Below are 14,347 nucleotides of genomic sequence, written 5' to 3'. Positions count from 1 at the left end.
TTCAATATGGTAGCAACTAACTACATGTGGCCACTGAACACTTGAAATGTAGCTAGTGTGATAGAGGAACTGCATTTTATTTTTTTAATTTATTACTTTTTTATTTTTGTGGTGCTGGGGATTGAACTCAGGGCTTTGTGCATGTGGGGCAAGCACTCTACCAATCCCCAGCCCTTGTATTTTGTTTTATTTTAAAATTTTTGTTGTTGTTGTAGATGGACAGTATGCCTTTATTTTATTTGTTTTATTTTTATGTGGTGCTAATGATGAACCCAGTGACTCACACATGCTAGGTGCCCTGCCACTGAGCTATAGCCCAGCCCAAGGAACTGCATTTTAAATTTACTTAATTTTAATTAAATGTAAATAGTCATATGTAATAGCTACCATGCTGACAAGCTACTGTACTGAACAACACTGTTCTATACCTTATGGAAATAATATTTTTATAAACCTTGGCCGTTTTTTTCTTTTCCAGTTGTGTTGGAGTTGAAGAGGAGAAGGCTGCTGACATTGACCTGTACCACTGCCCCAACTGTGAGGTCTTACATGGTCCCTCCATTAGTAAGTAGATCTTAGAGTTTCCATCAGAAGTTGGTCTAAAGGAGGGAGAGAACAAAGGAAGCTTGGGAGGGTGATTGCCTTTGTCTGAGTGCTTCAGATTCATCATCTTTAGGAAATAGCAGAAACCTGTGTAGGTCAGCAGCTGCTGCAACAAGAGGACAGAAATGTATAGCTTTATCTGTCTTCCTTCCCAGGGATTGCCCAGAGAAAGCACCCATCTTCAATAGGAACTTTCCTGAGTCTGAGAGCCTCATTGACTCCTGATACGTTTTGGGGTTGATAGACAGGAAGAATCTGTTGAGGCCTTTGTTCTTGGAATTATAGATCACGGGCACTCTGACTCATGATCTCGTGTCTTTTTCTGGCTTAGTGAAAAAACGCCGTGGATCTTCAAAAGGGCATGAAACACATAAGGGGAAGCCAGTGAAGACTGGGAGCCCTATGTTCATTCGAGAACTCCGCAGTAGGACTTTTGACAGGTGAGGACCGTAGGGCTCTGGGAGGCTGGAACCCATCTCTTCTCAACTTTTCCAATGTCTGTGCTATTAGGTGTCACCCCATTCATGGACATTTTCTGGGCTCCTTAAGTTCCCTCTGGGGAGGAAATTTCTGTTTTGGTCAGTTTCTGAGAAATAATAGCTAAAGTTTAATTTGATGTGCACAATATATTATAGTCCACTTGTAAAAATTTGTCCTAGCATGTACAATACCCTAAGTTCAGTCCCCACCACTGCAAATAAACAAACAAGAGCGTGCAGTAATTGGGAGGTAGTAGTCCCAAAAGCCAGAAGATGATATTTATATGCCCCCACAAAGTGTTAGAACCCGCTGGAAGGAATCTTTAAAAATAAGTAAATTTAATTCTCATTGTAGAGAAGGAAAAACTTTGTTTTTGGTACTAGGGATTAATTGCTGCTTATAATGAACTCTTATCAGATTCCTAACCATGACCATTCTAAGTCTTTTTTCATCCACAGACCTTTATTATTGTTGTTGTTGTTGTGAATATTATGAGGATTGAACCCAGTGGCTATACCCCTGAGCTACATCCCAGCCCCCGTTTTAAATTATGAGACAGCATTTTGCTAAGTTGCTTAGGGCATTGCTAAGTTGTTGAGGCTGGTCTTGAACTTAAAAACTTACTGCCTTAGTCTATTGAGATGCTGGGACTACAGGTATGCACTACCACGCTGGGCAGAGAAGAGGAAACATTTTAAAAATAAAAATTTTTGAGTGGTCATCTATTTCTTTTTTCAATCAAAAAGAAGTTTCTTTTTCCTTTTTTTTATTGAGCTGCCTTATTAAAAATAGATTAAATAATTTATGAATTGAGCAAAGATAATGAGTTAAAAGTTAATGAAGAACTCTTTTACTTTTTTTTTTTGGAGGGGGCATTTTCAGGTTTTCTGTGATTGAAGTGTTATTTAGGATTAAGTATTATTTTTTTTTCATCTTAATATATTTTTTTTTGCTTTTTTTTAAAGGCCTGTGAGTCTCTTCTCCACCCCAGACCTCTTAGGTCCTTTCTAAGTCATTTATTATCTTGTGAATTATTTCAAAAATAACCTTGCATGTATGTTTCTTTTTCTTCTTTTTATAAACAAGGGATTGAACCAGTGGCACTTAATCACTCAGCCACATCCCTGGTTCTTTTTAGTTTTTATTTTGAAAGGGGTCTTGCTGAGGGCCTTGCTGAATTGCTGAGCCTAGCTTTGAACTTGTGATCCTCCTGCCTCAGCCTCCCACGCTGCTGGGATTGCAGGCATGTGCTAATGTGCTCAGCTCTTTTTATTTTTGGACACAAATGGAGACCATATATTTATCTTCCTTTTTTAACTTAAACTATATATCTTGGAGATAAATCCATAACACATATACTGATGTTCTTCATTCTTTTTAAGGCTATTTAGTATTACATTATTTGGATACAACATTTATTTAACTAGTTCTCTATTGATGATCATTTAAGTTGTGCAGATATTTTGGTATTAGAAAAATACTTCTGTGAATATCTATGTACTTAACATTTTTGCATATGTGGTGAACATATATGTAGATTTACTGTCTTTCAGTGAAATTGTTAGGTCAAAGAGGCTGGGATTTAAAATTTTAAATGTTGCCATTTTTTTCATTGTGTTTGCACCATTTCATACTTCCACAGACAATGTGTTAAGGGTGCTGATTTCCCTATATCCTAGCCAACATTATTTATTATCAAACTATTTTTGCCCTTCTGATAAGATAAAATGTTTCTACTTGTATTAGTTTAATTATGAAGGAGGTAAATAGATTTTTGTACATTTATATGTCATCTTTCTTTTTTAAATATTTATTTTTTTAGTTGTAGTTGGACACAATACCTTTATTTTATTTATTTATTTTTATGTGGTGCTGAGGATTGAACCCAGGGCCTTACATGTGTTTTTGAGCTCTCTACCGCTGAGCCACAATCCCAGCCCTCATCTTTATTTCTTTGTCTGGTAACCATCTGCTTATATTGATAATTTTTCAATTGTTTTACTGTTTCTTAGTAATTTATAACAGCTTTCCTTGGAGAAATTTTTAATTTTTTATTTAGTTAAATTTATTTATTACTAATTTTAGTGACTACTGGGCCTTGGCGCTTCATGGTTTTTCCACTAACCTTATGGCTTTAGTTTTTGCAATTTAATCTTTGGACCACTTAGAGTTAGATAGATATTAAGCTCTTAATATGTTTGTCCTAACACAACTTGTCAAATAGTGTATATATATATATATATATATATATATATATATATACACTTATATATATATATATATTTTTTTTTTGTGGTGCTGGGGATTGAACCCAGGGTCTTGTGCCCACTAAGCACATGCTCTGCTACTGAGGTACATCCCCAGCTAGTCTATTATCCTTTTTTGTTAGTACCAGGGATTGAACTCAGGGGCACTCAACCACTGAGCCACATCCCTAGCCTTATTATGTATTTTATTTAGAGACAGGGTGTCACTGAGTTGCTTAGCACCTCGCTTTTGCTGAGGTTGGCTTTGAACTTGATTCTCCTGTCCTAGCCTCCCAAGCTTCTGGGATTATAAGTATGCATCAGCATGCCAGGCTTAAGTCTTTTATCTTTTTACCAGCATGTTCTTTTTAAAACTCCTGTTGGGCTGGGATTGTGGCTCAGTTGTAGAGCACTTGTTTAGCACACGTGAGGCCCTGGGTTCAATCATCAGCACCACATAAAAGTAAATGAATAAAATAAAGGTATAAAAATATTTTTAAAAAATAAAAAAAGAAAAACTCTTGTTTCCTAGCTAATTAAGAATGTTGAGAAAATACTCTCATTGGCTAATGTTTTAAATGGAATGCTGTTGCTCTGGGTTAAAACAAATCAGCTAATCTTATTAGATGTGTCTTTTCTTCCTAGCCAGGCTGTTCCTGATTTCTTCTTTTGTCATCCAGAGAAAAGCACCCTATTGACTGGATATTCCTGAACTTTGCCAATGACCTTATCTTTAGCCTTGGACAGGTTGTTTCTTCCCTGGCACATGAGGTTTATGCCATTAGTCACCAGTTCATATGAGGCTCCCCGGGGGATGACCCCACTCTTTGAGTAATAGCTTCCCATGAGGCCTTTAGTGAGCCCAGCCTCAGACTCAAGATTTCTTTCCTGTGGCCCACAGCTCAGATGAAGTAATTCTGAAGCCCACTGGAAATCAGTTGACTGTGGAATTTCTGGAAGAGAATAGCTTCAGTGTACCCATCCTGGTCTTGAAGAAGGATGGGTTGGGAATGACGTTGCCCTCGCCATCATTCACTGTGAGGGATGTGGAACACTATGTTGGTAAGACACTGCAGATCCTCTTAACTGACATATTCCACTCTTACCAAGATCTATGTCCCTTTCCCTCCAATCCATCTTTTGCATTTACTTTCTAGTCACCTTGGGCATCTGAATAGCTTGCCTGGAGTCATTCTTGGGTAAAGCTAGAGCCAAAATCTTAAGTTTCCTCTTTTTTCCTCTTAATAGACCACAAAAATTAGGTTGAGCCCCATTTTTACCTGTGGAATTTTAGGGATCATGGCTTTATTGTCCTCAGTTGAGATAAGTGTCTTTGACTCTTACCCTCATATGCCAGTTGTTACTCTGGACATGATTTGGGGGGGATAGAAGAAGAGAATAAGGAAATAGGGCCAAGGAAGGTAGGATGTACTCTATGTGGAACTCTCTGTCAGGTAGTTTCATAGTCCTAGCAAACCTGGACCCACCACATAGGTCTACAGTAAGTGTAAGTGATGTATTCCTACCTTACCTCCTTAATGCACACACACACACACACACACACGTGCATACATATATACATCATTCAAGGACAGTAGTTTTGAGTAAAAGGCCATATGCTTGTGATAAACCAGTGAGTCTTCCCCTTTCCTTGATTTCACTTGGTACAGAACCAATCTCTTTACTCTAGGTTCTGACAAGGAGATTGATGTGATTGATGTGGCCCGTCAGGCTGACTGCAAGATGAAGCTTGGTGATTTTGTGAAATATTATTACAGCGGGAAGAGGGAGAAAGTCCTCAATGTCATTAGTTTGGAATTCTCTGATACCAGGTAGGAGGGCAAGGGTAACAAAAAAAAAAAAAAAAAGAAAAAAAAAAACTCTGACAAGGTGTCTGCAACTGCTGGTATGCTGAGTATATATTTGTGTTCCTTTCCCTTTTTCCTGGTTGTTGTAGCCTTTGGGATGGGATTTGTGTTATACTTTCAAGGGTAGCCATTCCCATTATAATGAGCAAGTCATATTTCTTTTCCAGAGTTTCTAACATTAGAAAAATTATATAGTTTCTTTTAATTTTTGTCTCCTTCAAGGCCTAGGACAGCATTCCAAATTTTTCCAGTATTTAGCTTGTGTCCTGGTCATTGTCTAACTACGGCTGGGATAAGTCTTCTGTCCCTGGAAATAGATTGACTAAAATTACCCCCATGTTGTTTCTCTAATGATAAAATGAAAACAAAGCTGTATTATAGACTTTAGATGATTCCATTTGGACTCATGTACTCAATAGATACATATAGTCTTCTCTGTATACAGACTGGGAAATAAAAGAAATTATAACATGTCATTTTACCCTTAGGGATGCTTACTGTCTAGTTATTTATGTTTTTTTTTTTTTTTACTTTTAATTTTTAAATACTTAGAGATTCACAGGAAGTTACAACAAACTGTGTAGGAAGGTCCTGTTTCCCACAGTGGTAACATCTTACATAATTGTAGTACAATATTAAAACCCTTGCTGTTATTTTTAAGATTCAAAATTAAACAGGATTTAAGACCTGTTTGTTTTTTTAAATCTTGCTTTATCATGAAAGACTATCTGAGATAGCTTATAGAGATGCAGAGAGGGGGAAAAGAGAATATTAGAATATTAGAACAAAGGAAAATAAAGGTGGAAAAATAGGGAGCATATGATAGTACTCTGCACATGCCATGCAATGTATGAATGTCTGGATAGTCGGGGTGGACTGAGTTTTCACTGAATTTTTTAAAGGTTGGAACAAAGAGGAGAGTGCAACATTATAAGATCTGTGGTTTTATAAGGGATAAACTCAAGCAGATGTTTCAGAGTAACACTTGTTTACCCAGAATTGATTCCCTGAGAGGTTTCACTAATGACTTCTCATAAAGAAGATACTATGAGGGGCTGGGGTTGTGGCTCAGTAGTGGAGCACTTGCCTCACACCTGTGAGGCACTGGGCTCAGTCCTCTGCACCACATAAAAACAAACAAAATGAGGGTACCGTGTCCATTTACAACTAAAAATTATATATATATATATATATATATATATATATATATATATATATATATATATATATATATATATATATATATATATATATATAAAGATACTATTAGGTGGAGATGATACAATAACTGTTATAAACTAATTGCCAAGTATGGGTAGTATGAGCATTTAGTGGAAGAAACAACTACCTTCTCCTGGGAAAGGCTGTGGTGTTGGGGTTTGGATTTTGGGAACTGTGTGAAATAAAGATGCTGATCCAACTTATACATGGAAAGAACTTGTTCTGTCTTATCTGTCAGTGAGATACTGGGATTTTATTCAGGCATCATCCTTCAGTTCCCAATCAGAACTAACATTTGCTTTCTACTCCTTCCTTGGTAGGCTTTCCAACCTTGTGGAGACACCTAAGATTGTTCGCAAGCTGTCATGGGTTGAGAACTTGTGGCCTGAGGAGTGTGTCTTTGAGAGGCCCAATGTGCAGAAGTACTGCCTCATGAGTGTGCGGGATAGTTATACAGATTTTCACATTGACTTTGGTGGCACCTCAGTCTGGTATCATGTGCTCAAGGTAGGAATGGATATGACTTCTGGAGGCAGCCAGGCCTTGAGCATCCCTGCTTGTGTCAAATGACAGCACAAAATATGCTGCTTGGGTCTACTTACTTCCTAGATCCTGTTTGGGTGATATTTCTATATAATTATTATGTCAGGATTTTCTCCTTGGTGGATGTTCCATATAATAAAATGATGATGGTCTGTTTCTATAGTTTTAATGCTCAATCAAAATTTTTTTTTAATAACAGCAGATGCCTAAGTTTTTCCCCCACTGTTACCTCCTTAAATGAACCAATTTATACTCCAACCAACATGTATAAAAATGTCCATATTTACTTTAGAAATTCTGGTATCATGAGAAACTTCTGCTCCCCTCACATTTATTAAGGTATAATTCATACACATTAAAATTCATCTATTTTAAGTGTACAGTTAAATGAGTTTTGAAAATTGTATATAGTCATTTATCTGCCACCACAATTATAATAGACTACATATGAGAAGTCTTTTAAAGTCACAATTTCTGTACTTTTCCTTTCACTCATTATTATAATTAGTAATTAGCATATTTCAGTGATTATAAAGGATTTTTGCTGTCTGGAAAATAAATTTCCTAACTAAGTTTGATTGTTTTTCACCATTGTTCATACTATTTCATTTTCTTAATAGAAATGCCAAGGAAAGTGTGCAGGCTATTTGGATGATGGTTGATGTCCAAATGATTATACCTTTTCAACTAGTTGTTTCCATTGGTTTATCATGAAAAGATTGGAGCCAGGTGCTGTGGTGCACACTTGTAATCTCTAAGATACTGAGCAGGCTGAGGCAGGATGTTTTAGTCAGATTTTTTGTTGCTGTGACTAAAGTCCTTTAAAAAGTAAATAGTTTATTTTGGGGCTCACAGTGTCAGAGGTCTCAGTCTGTAGATGGCCTAATCCATTCCTCTGGGCCAGAGGTGAACCAGGACATATGGTGGAAGAGTGGTAAAGGAAAGCAACTGGGAACATGATACCAGGAAGCAGAGAGAGAGCTCTGCTGAACAAGAACAAAATATAAACCCCAAAGGCATACCCCCAGGGGCTCACCTCCTCCAGCCACACCTTACCTCCCTTGGGATACTACCACATTAAATCCCTGAGAGGGGGATTAATGCACTGATCAGTTTAAACTTTTTAAACCCAATCATTTCCTCTCTGAACTTGTTTGCATTGTCTCATACATGAGCTTTTGGGGGGACAACTCACATCTAAGCCATAACATGAGCATGGCAAATTTGAGGCCAGCTTGTGCAATTTAGCAAAATCCCACCTCAAAATTTTTTTTAAAAATGTGTTGGGGATTTAACACAGTGATAAAATTTGACCAGCATGTGCAGGTTACTGGTTCCTAGTACCACCAAAAAAAAAAAAAAAAAAAAAAACTGGAGCCTGCAGCATATAAATAGAAAATGCTACTGATGCAAATGCTAGATTTAACTCTTATTTTGTTTTTATTATTATTTTGTCACTGGGGATTGAACACAGGAGCACTTCACCACTTTATATTCTCAGTCCTTTTTGCTTTTTATTTTGAGGCAGGGTCTCACTAATTTGCTCAGGCTAGCCTTGACTTATGATCCTCCTGTCTTAGCCTCCCAAGTTGCTGGGATTAGCTTAAGTCTTTATTTTTAAATAATTTTATTTTCATAGAAAAGTTAAAAAAATGGGAAGATTTCCTTTGTATTCTCCACCCAAATTCCCCATATGTTACCATTTCATTATATTTTTCTCTTTAAATCAAGCATAATAAAATGTATGTATGTGTGTATATATGTATACACATACACTTTTTGAGAACTTGAGAGTAGTTTCAGACATAGTGTCCTTTATCTCTAATAATTCAGTATGTAGTTCTTAAAAGCAAAGGTATTCTCTTATATAATCACAATATAGTTATCAAAAGAGGAAATTAACATTGATATAATACTATTAGCTAATCTACAGGGCTGTCAAATTTCTCCAGTTGTACAGTAGATATTTTTAGTTTTGCTTTCCTATGTTGAAATTTATTATTGTGAAATACTTGTTAAACAATGAAGCTATGGGAATATCTTTATGATAGTGGGTTTTTGTTTATTTTTTGCTAAATTATCTATCTGGTGATTATCCAGGCAAAACACAATTAGGAAATAAAATGTTCTTCCAACAGATAATCACCTAACATATAATCTTCCAGAAGTCCTTGGGCGATTACTGAACTTTTAAACTTTTATTAGCTTTGATTGCAGGTGTGAGAAGGAACACTCTGTAAATGGCATTTGAAGGCAAATTCAATTTTCTTCTCATCAGTAATATAGCCTTATAGTCTCCTAGGGTTAGTAGTATTGATCTACTCATCTACAGAGGCCATTTTTCATTTGGCATCGTATCTAAAATGGGAGCACTTGGTGTACATTTGTCCTAACTTGAGCAGTTTTGTTCATAATGCCCCTTTCAGATTGTTTCTGTCAAATTTGTAGAAACTAAAAAGTGCAAAAAGGACTTTTGAAGTTTTCTAAATTCATATAAAAATGATGGCTGATGGATCTGGGAAAGAACCCTGACATCTTGCCATAGTCATGGAGTATGGGAGAGAGAATAGGTTTTTGGAACACCTCCAAAGGACTTTTCTGGCAACTCATGGTATTTTTGGCCCTTCAACTTCTTTTTGTTTCAGGGTGAGAAGATTTTCTACCTGATCCGCCCAACAAATGCTAATCTGACTCTCTTTGAGTGCTGGAGCAGCTCCTCTAATCAGAACGAGATGTTCTTTGGGGACCAGGTGGACAAGTGCTACAAGTGCTCCGTGAAGCAAGGACAGACACTTTTCATTCCTACAGGTCTTTCCTGGGCTCCTATGGGGGAGGTTTGGGGAAGTTGTAAAGAACAGAGCTGTGGCACCATAGTCAGTTTCTTCCCATAATGTATTATCCTGATTATGTGGGATATTTCTCTCATACCAGCTGAAGGCTGAGAACTAGACCTCAGGAAAATTCATGTGGTGGCCAGTAAGCAGCACGGTTGCTTGGGGGAGGTTGCAGATAGAGGGGTTAGGATGGGTGTCCAGGAGGAGGCTGGTGGAGTTCTTTGCATTGGGTTAATGTCAGTTTGCTAGACAGAGAACAGGCTTCTCTCTGCTCCCAGTATAGGAATAATGACTGGAAGGCTTATAGTCTAGTCAATAAATTAGAATAACCTGTGATGAGGGTGGAACATTTTTTCTTAAACAATATATATCTGGCTTTTACTTATAGAATTCTTAAATCTGAGATGGGATCTGAGTTTGGGTTTTTTTTGAAATAATTCCCCAGTTGTCTCAGGGGAGAATTGACATCTTCACTTGATTAAGTCTTTCATGAACACAAATATCTCTTCATTTATTTAGATATCTCATGTCTTATATAATCACAATTATTGTGAAAATTTTTTGAAGTTGGTCTTTGGTAAAACTCTCTAGTGAAATCACATGGACCTGAAGATTTCTTTTTTGGGGAACTCTTTACTATTCAATTTCTTTAATATTTATAAGGCCATTGAAATTGTCTATTTCATGTTAGATGAGTTGCAATAATCTATGCTTTTCAAGGAATTGGCCTATTCTATATCTTTTAATTTTTTTGCAGCACTGAGGATAGAATATCTCAAGCACATAATCTACCACTGAACTATGCCTCCAACCTTATTGTATCTGAATCGTCAAATTTATGTGCATAGGCCAGGTATGGTGGTATGTGCCAGGTACTCGGAAGGCTAATGCTGGAGTATTGCTGCTCATGAATCTTTTTAAAATATATTTTTTAGTTGGAGATGGACACAATACCTTTAATTTATTTATTTGTTTTTATGTGGTTCTGAGGATCAAACCCAGTACCTCACACATGCTAGGCAAGTTCTCTACCACTGAGCTACAACTCCAGCCTTGAGCTCTCATATGAGTTTGAGACCAGCATGTGTATCTTAGTGAGAGTACACCTCAAAAAATTTTTCTTAAAATTTATGTGTATATAGTTGTTCATAGTATTACCTTTTTGATGTCTTCCAGATCTATCCTCTGTTTCCTTCCTGATATTATTTGTGCCTTCTCTTTTATTTGCATTAATCTTGTTAGAGTTGGTCTATTTCATTGATCTTTTTGAGAACCACCATTTGTTTCATTTATCTTTTCCAATTTTATTGATTTCTGCTTCTATCTTTATTTTTCCTTTCCTCTGCTTTCTTTGAATTTACTTTCCTCTCCTTTTTCTAGTCTTAATATGGGAGCTTAGATGATTGAAGACTTCCCTTCTTTTTTTTAAATAGTTTTTACTTGTCAATGGGCCTTCATTTTTTCTTATTTACATGTGGTGCTGGGGATTGAATCCAGTTCCTCACACATGCTAGGCAAGTGCTCTAGCACTGAGCCACCACCCTAGCCCCTTTTCTGATGTAAGCATTTAGTGCTATAAATTTCCCTCTCAGTACTGATTTAGCTGTGTCACATATTTTGATATGTTGTATTTTCATGTAGTTAAATTTGCTTTTGAAAAAAAAATTGAGATATAATTCACATAGCATAAAATTTACTACTTTAAAGGGTACAGTTCAGGCTTTGAACTTGCAATCCTCCTGCCTTTGAACTTGTAATCCTCCTGCCTCAGTCTTCCTGAGCGTGCCACCATGCCTGGCAGCAGTCACTTAATATTCCTCCCTCCTCCCAGCCTTTGGCAACTACTTTTGTACTTACTTTATGTATGAATTTTCTCCCTTGACTATTTCACATAAATTGAATCATGTAATATGTTATCTTTTATCTCTAGTCTCTTTCACTAAGCGTGTTTTCAAAGTTCATCCATGTTATAGTATGGGTTTATAGTTTATGGGTTTATAGTTATGTTTATGGGTTCATGTTATAGTTCTTTGTTCTTTTGAATAGCTAAGTAATATTCTACAGTGTGGGTTTTGCCACATTTTGTTTATCCATTCATCAGTTGATAGTTGAATTTTTGTATGATGCTGAGGATCGAACTCAGAGTGCTCTACTGCTGAGCTATATTCCCAGCTCCACCATTTTTTTTTGATTTATGAATAATGTTACTATGAATATTCATGTATAAGTTATTGTGACAGCATAACAGGTTGAGAATTTCTATTCTGAAAATATGAATTCTAAAACAATCTATAATCTGAAACTTTTTAAAATGTGTGTGTGGTGCTGGGTTTTATGTATGGAAGGCAAGCACTATACCACTGAACCACAACTCTAAAATCTGAAACTTTTTGAGCACCAGCATAATATATGAAAACTTCACATCTGGCCTGGTCACATTCAAAACACGGCTAAAAATAAATAAAAATTCCTTTAGCATATGCACATAAGGTAAATATGAATCATAAATGAATTTCATGTTGACTTACATCTCATCCCCAAGATGTTGAAACTTTTGGTCACAAGCATTTCAGATAAGGGATACTTAATCTGTATTTTCAGTGCTCCTGGTTATGTACATGGGAGGGGAATTGCAGGATGATACCATCACTGTTTATCTTTTTGAGGAACTGCCATAGTAGTACTGAAGCAGCTATATGTACTGTTTACATTCTTGGCAATAATGTATGAGAGTTCCAATTTTTTTTATATCCTCTCTGACACTTGTCATTGTTGGTCTTTATAATTATAGCCAGCCAGCCTAGAAGGTATAAAATATTATCTCATTGAGATTTTGATTTCTGTTTTCCTAATGACTGTTGATGTTGAACATCTTTCCATGTGTTTGTTGGATGTTTGTATATCTTTTTTTTTTTTTTTTTGCAAAATGTCTATTCAAATCCTTTGCCCATTTTGTGATTTGGTTGTCTTTGTATTATTGAGCTGTAAGAATTCTTTATACATTTTGGATACTGGACCTTTATCAGTTACTTTATTTGAGAATATTTTCTTTCATTCTTGGGAATTGTCTTTTCACTTTCCTGGTAGTATCCTGGGAAGCAAAAAAGTCATGAATTTTGAAATCTATTTTTCTTTGCTTATGCTTTTGATGTCTATCTGCAGAACTGTTGAAGATTTATGCCTCTGTTTTTCTTCCATATGTTTTGTAGTTCTCTTATTCATATATTTAGATACTTTATTAATTTTGAGTTAATTTTTATATATGGTATGAGAAAAGCATTCAATTTCATTATTTTCCATGTAGAATACCCTGTTGTCTAAGACCATTTGAAAATTTTTCTTCCAATGAATTATCTTGACACCTCTATCAAAAATCAGTTGATACAGATATATGGATTTATTTCTGGACCTTGAATTCTGTTACATTGATTTGTATCCTTGCGACAGTAACACTGTTTCAATTATACATTTGTAGTAAGTTTTGAAATTGGGAATTTTTAATTCTCCAACTTTTTTTTCAAGATTGTTTTGACTCTTCTGGACCTCTCAAATTTTATTTGCTATAGTTATTTTTAGTGGTTGGTCTAGTTATTAACATTATATATTTATAGCTTATCACAGTCTACTAGTATTTGCATTTTGGCAGTTTAAGGGAAGGGTTTTGGTCTCATATTCTCTGAAGTAGTCTCAGGGAGCCCAAGAATGACCTGGACCACACCTAGAGAACAGTGAATGTAGAGGAGCCAGTTTGGAGGTTGTTGCAATAGCCAAGATGAGAAACAATGAGGGATCTGAACCAAGGCATTAGTATGATGGAATAGAGGGAGAAGGGGAAATAAATATGGAAAAGATTTAAGAACAAAAATCACAAGGTTTCAGGAAGAAAAGGGCCACATAGAAATTGTGTTCTAAATGGGTGCATGCTTCACAACCAACCTGTAAAATAGATATTTAGCCAGGAAATTGCCAAATTTGCACCCAGGTCTGTATAGCACAAAAGTTATTTTTGTTTTTCTCTGGGTAGAGTTAAAAGGAGGCATTATGGCAAGGAGGTGATATCCTTAGAGATGAGAGAGTGGTGAGACAAGAGTAAGATTTTTTTGTAGTGGGGAAGGAGGCAAGTGGAAGTTGTTTAACCTCATAGGTTGATTCAGTTCAGGATTATAGTGATGGCAGACTAGGCCAGGTTGGGTATTGAAATGGTAGAAGAACTAAGAATGTTCTGAGTCACTCTTAGGCAAACTGTTAAGGAGTTGAAATTAAACTGACAAGCAGTAGAGATGTCAGGAGGAAGAAATGTCTTCTGCCAGCTATGATTTTTTGCCTTGTTAACTCTGCAGGTTGGATCCATGCTGTTCTTACCCCTGTGGACTGCCTTGCCTTTGGTGGGAATTTTTTACACAGCCTTAACATTGAAATGCAGCTCAAGTAAGTCCTGAAGTTGGTCATTCCTATCCACCAGAATTCTTGGGCTCTTCCATAAAGTGAGCAGCACAGTATAATAAGAGGCAGGACAATCAGAAAGAATGGATTCTGGTTCCTGATAATGTTC

The 14,347-nt window shown here is 36.3% G+C and overlaps 1 protein-coding gene across 8 annotated transcripts in view; it reads left to right on the top strand.

Moving 5' to 3' along the window:
- The window catches only part of PHF8 (PHD finger protein 8), an 82,812-nt gene that overhangs the window by 23,752 nt on the left and 44,713 nt on the right, over positions 1 to 14,347 (top strand). For all 8 annotated transcript variants that reach the window (XM_081277253.1, XM_081277251.1, XM_081277254.1 and 5 more), the window contains 7 exons: positions 479 to 564; positions 935 to 1,043; positions 4,231 to 4,391; positions 5,020 to 5,161; positions 6,739 to 6,925; positions 9,607 to 9,769; positions 14,136 to 14,223. In XM_081277253.1, the coding sequence (XP_081133379.1) occupies positions 479 to 564; positions 935 to 1,043; positions 4,231 to 4,391; positions 5,020 to 5,161; positions 6,739 to 6,925; positions 9,607 to 9,769; positions 14,136 to 14,223 (936 nt within the window). The remainder of the gene's footprint in view (positions 1 to 478; positions 565 to 934; positions 1,044 to 4,230; positions 4,392 to 5,019; positions 5,162 to 6,738; positions 6,926 to 9,606; positions 9,770 to 14,135; positions 14,224 to 14,347) is intronic.

Source organism: Spermophilus citellus (genome assembly GCF_964194105.1).
Source record: "Spermophilus citellus genome assembly, chromosome: X".
Taxonomy (NCBI): domain Eukaryota; kingdom Metazoa; phylum Chordata; class Mammalia; order Rodentia; family Sciuridae; genus Spermophilus; species Spermophilus citellus.
Note: the sequence above shows the minus strand (reverse complement) of the source record. Positions and strands in the feature narration are given on the sequence as shown.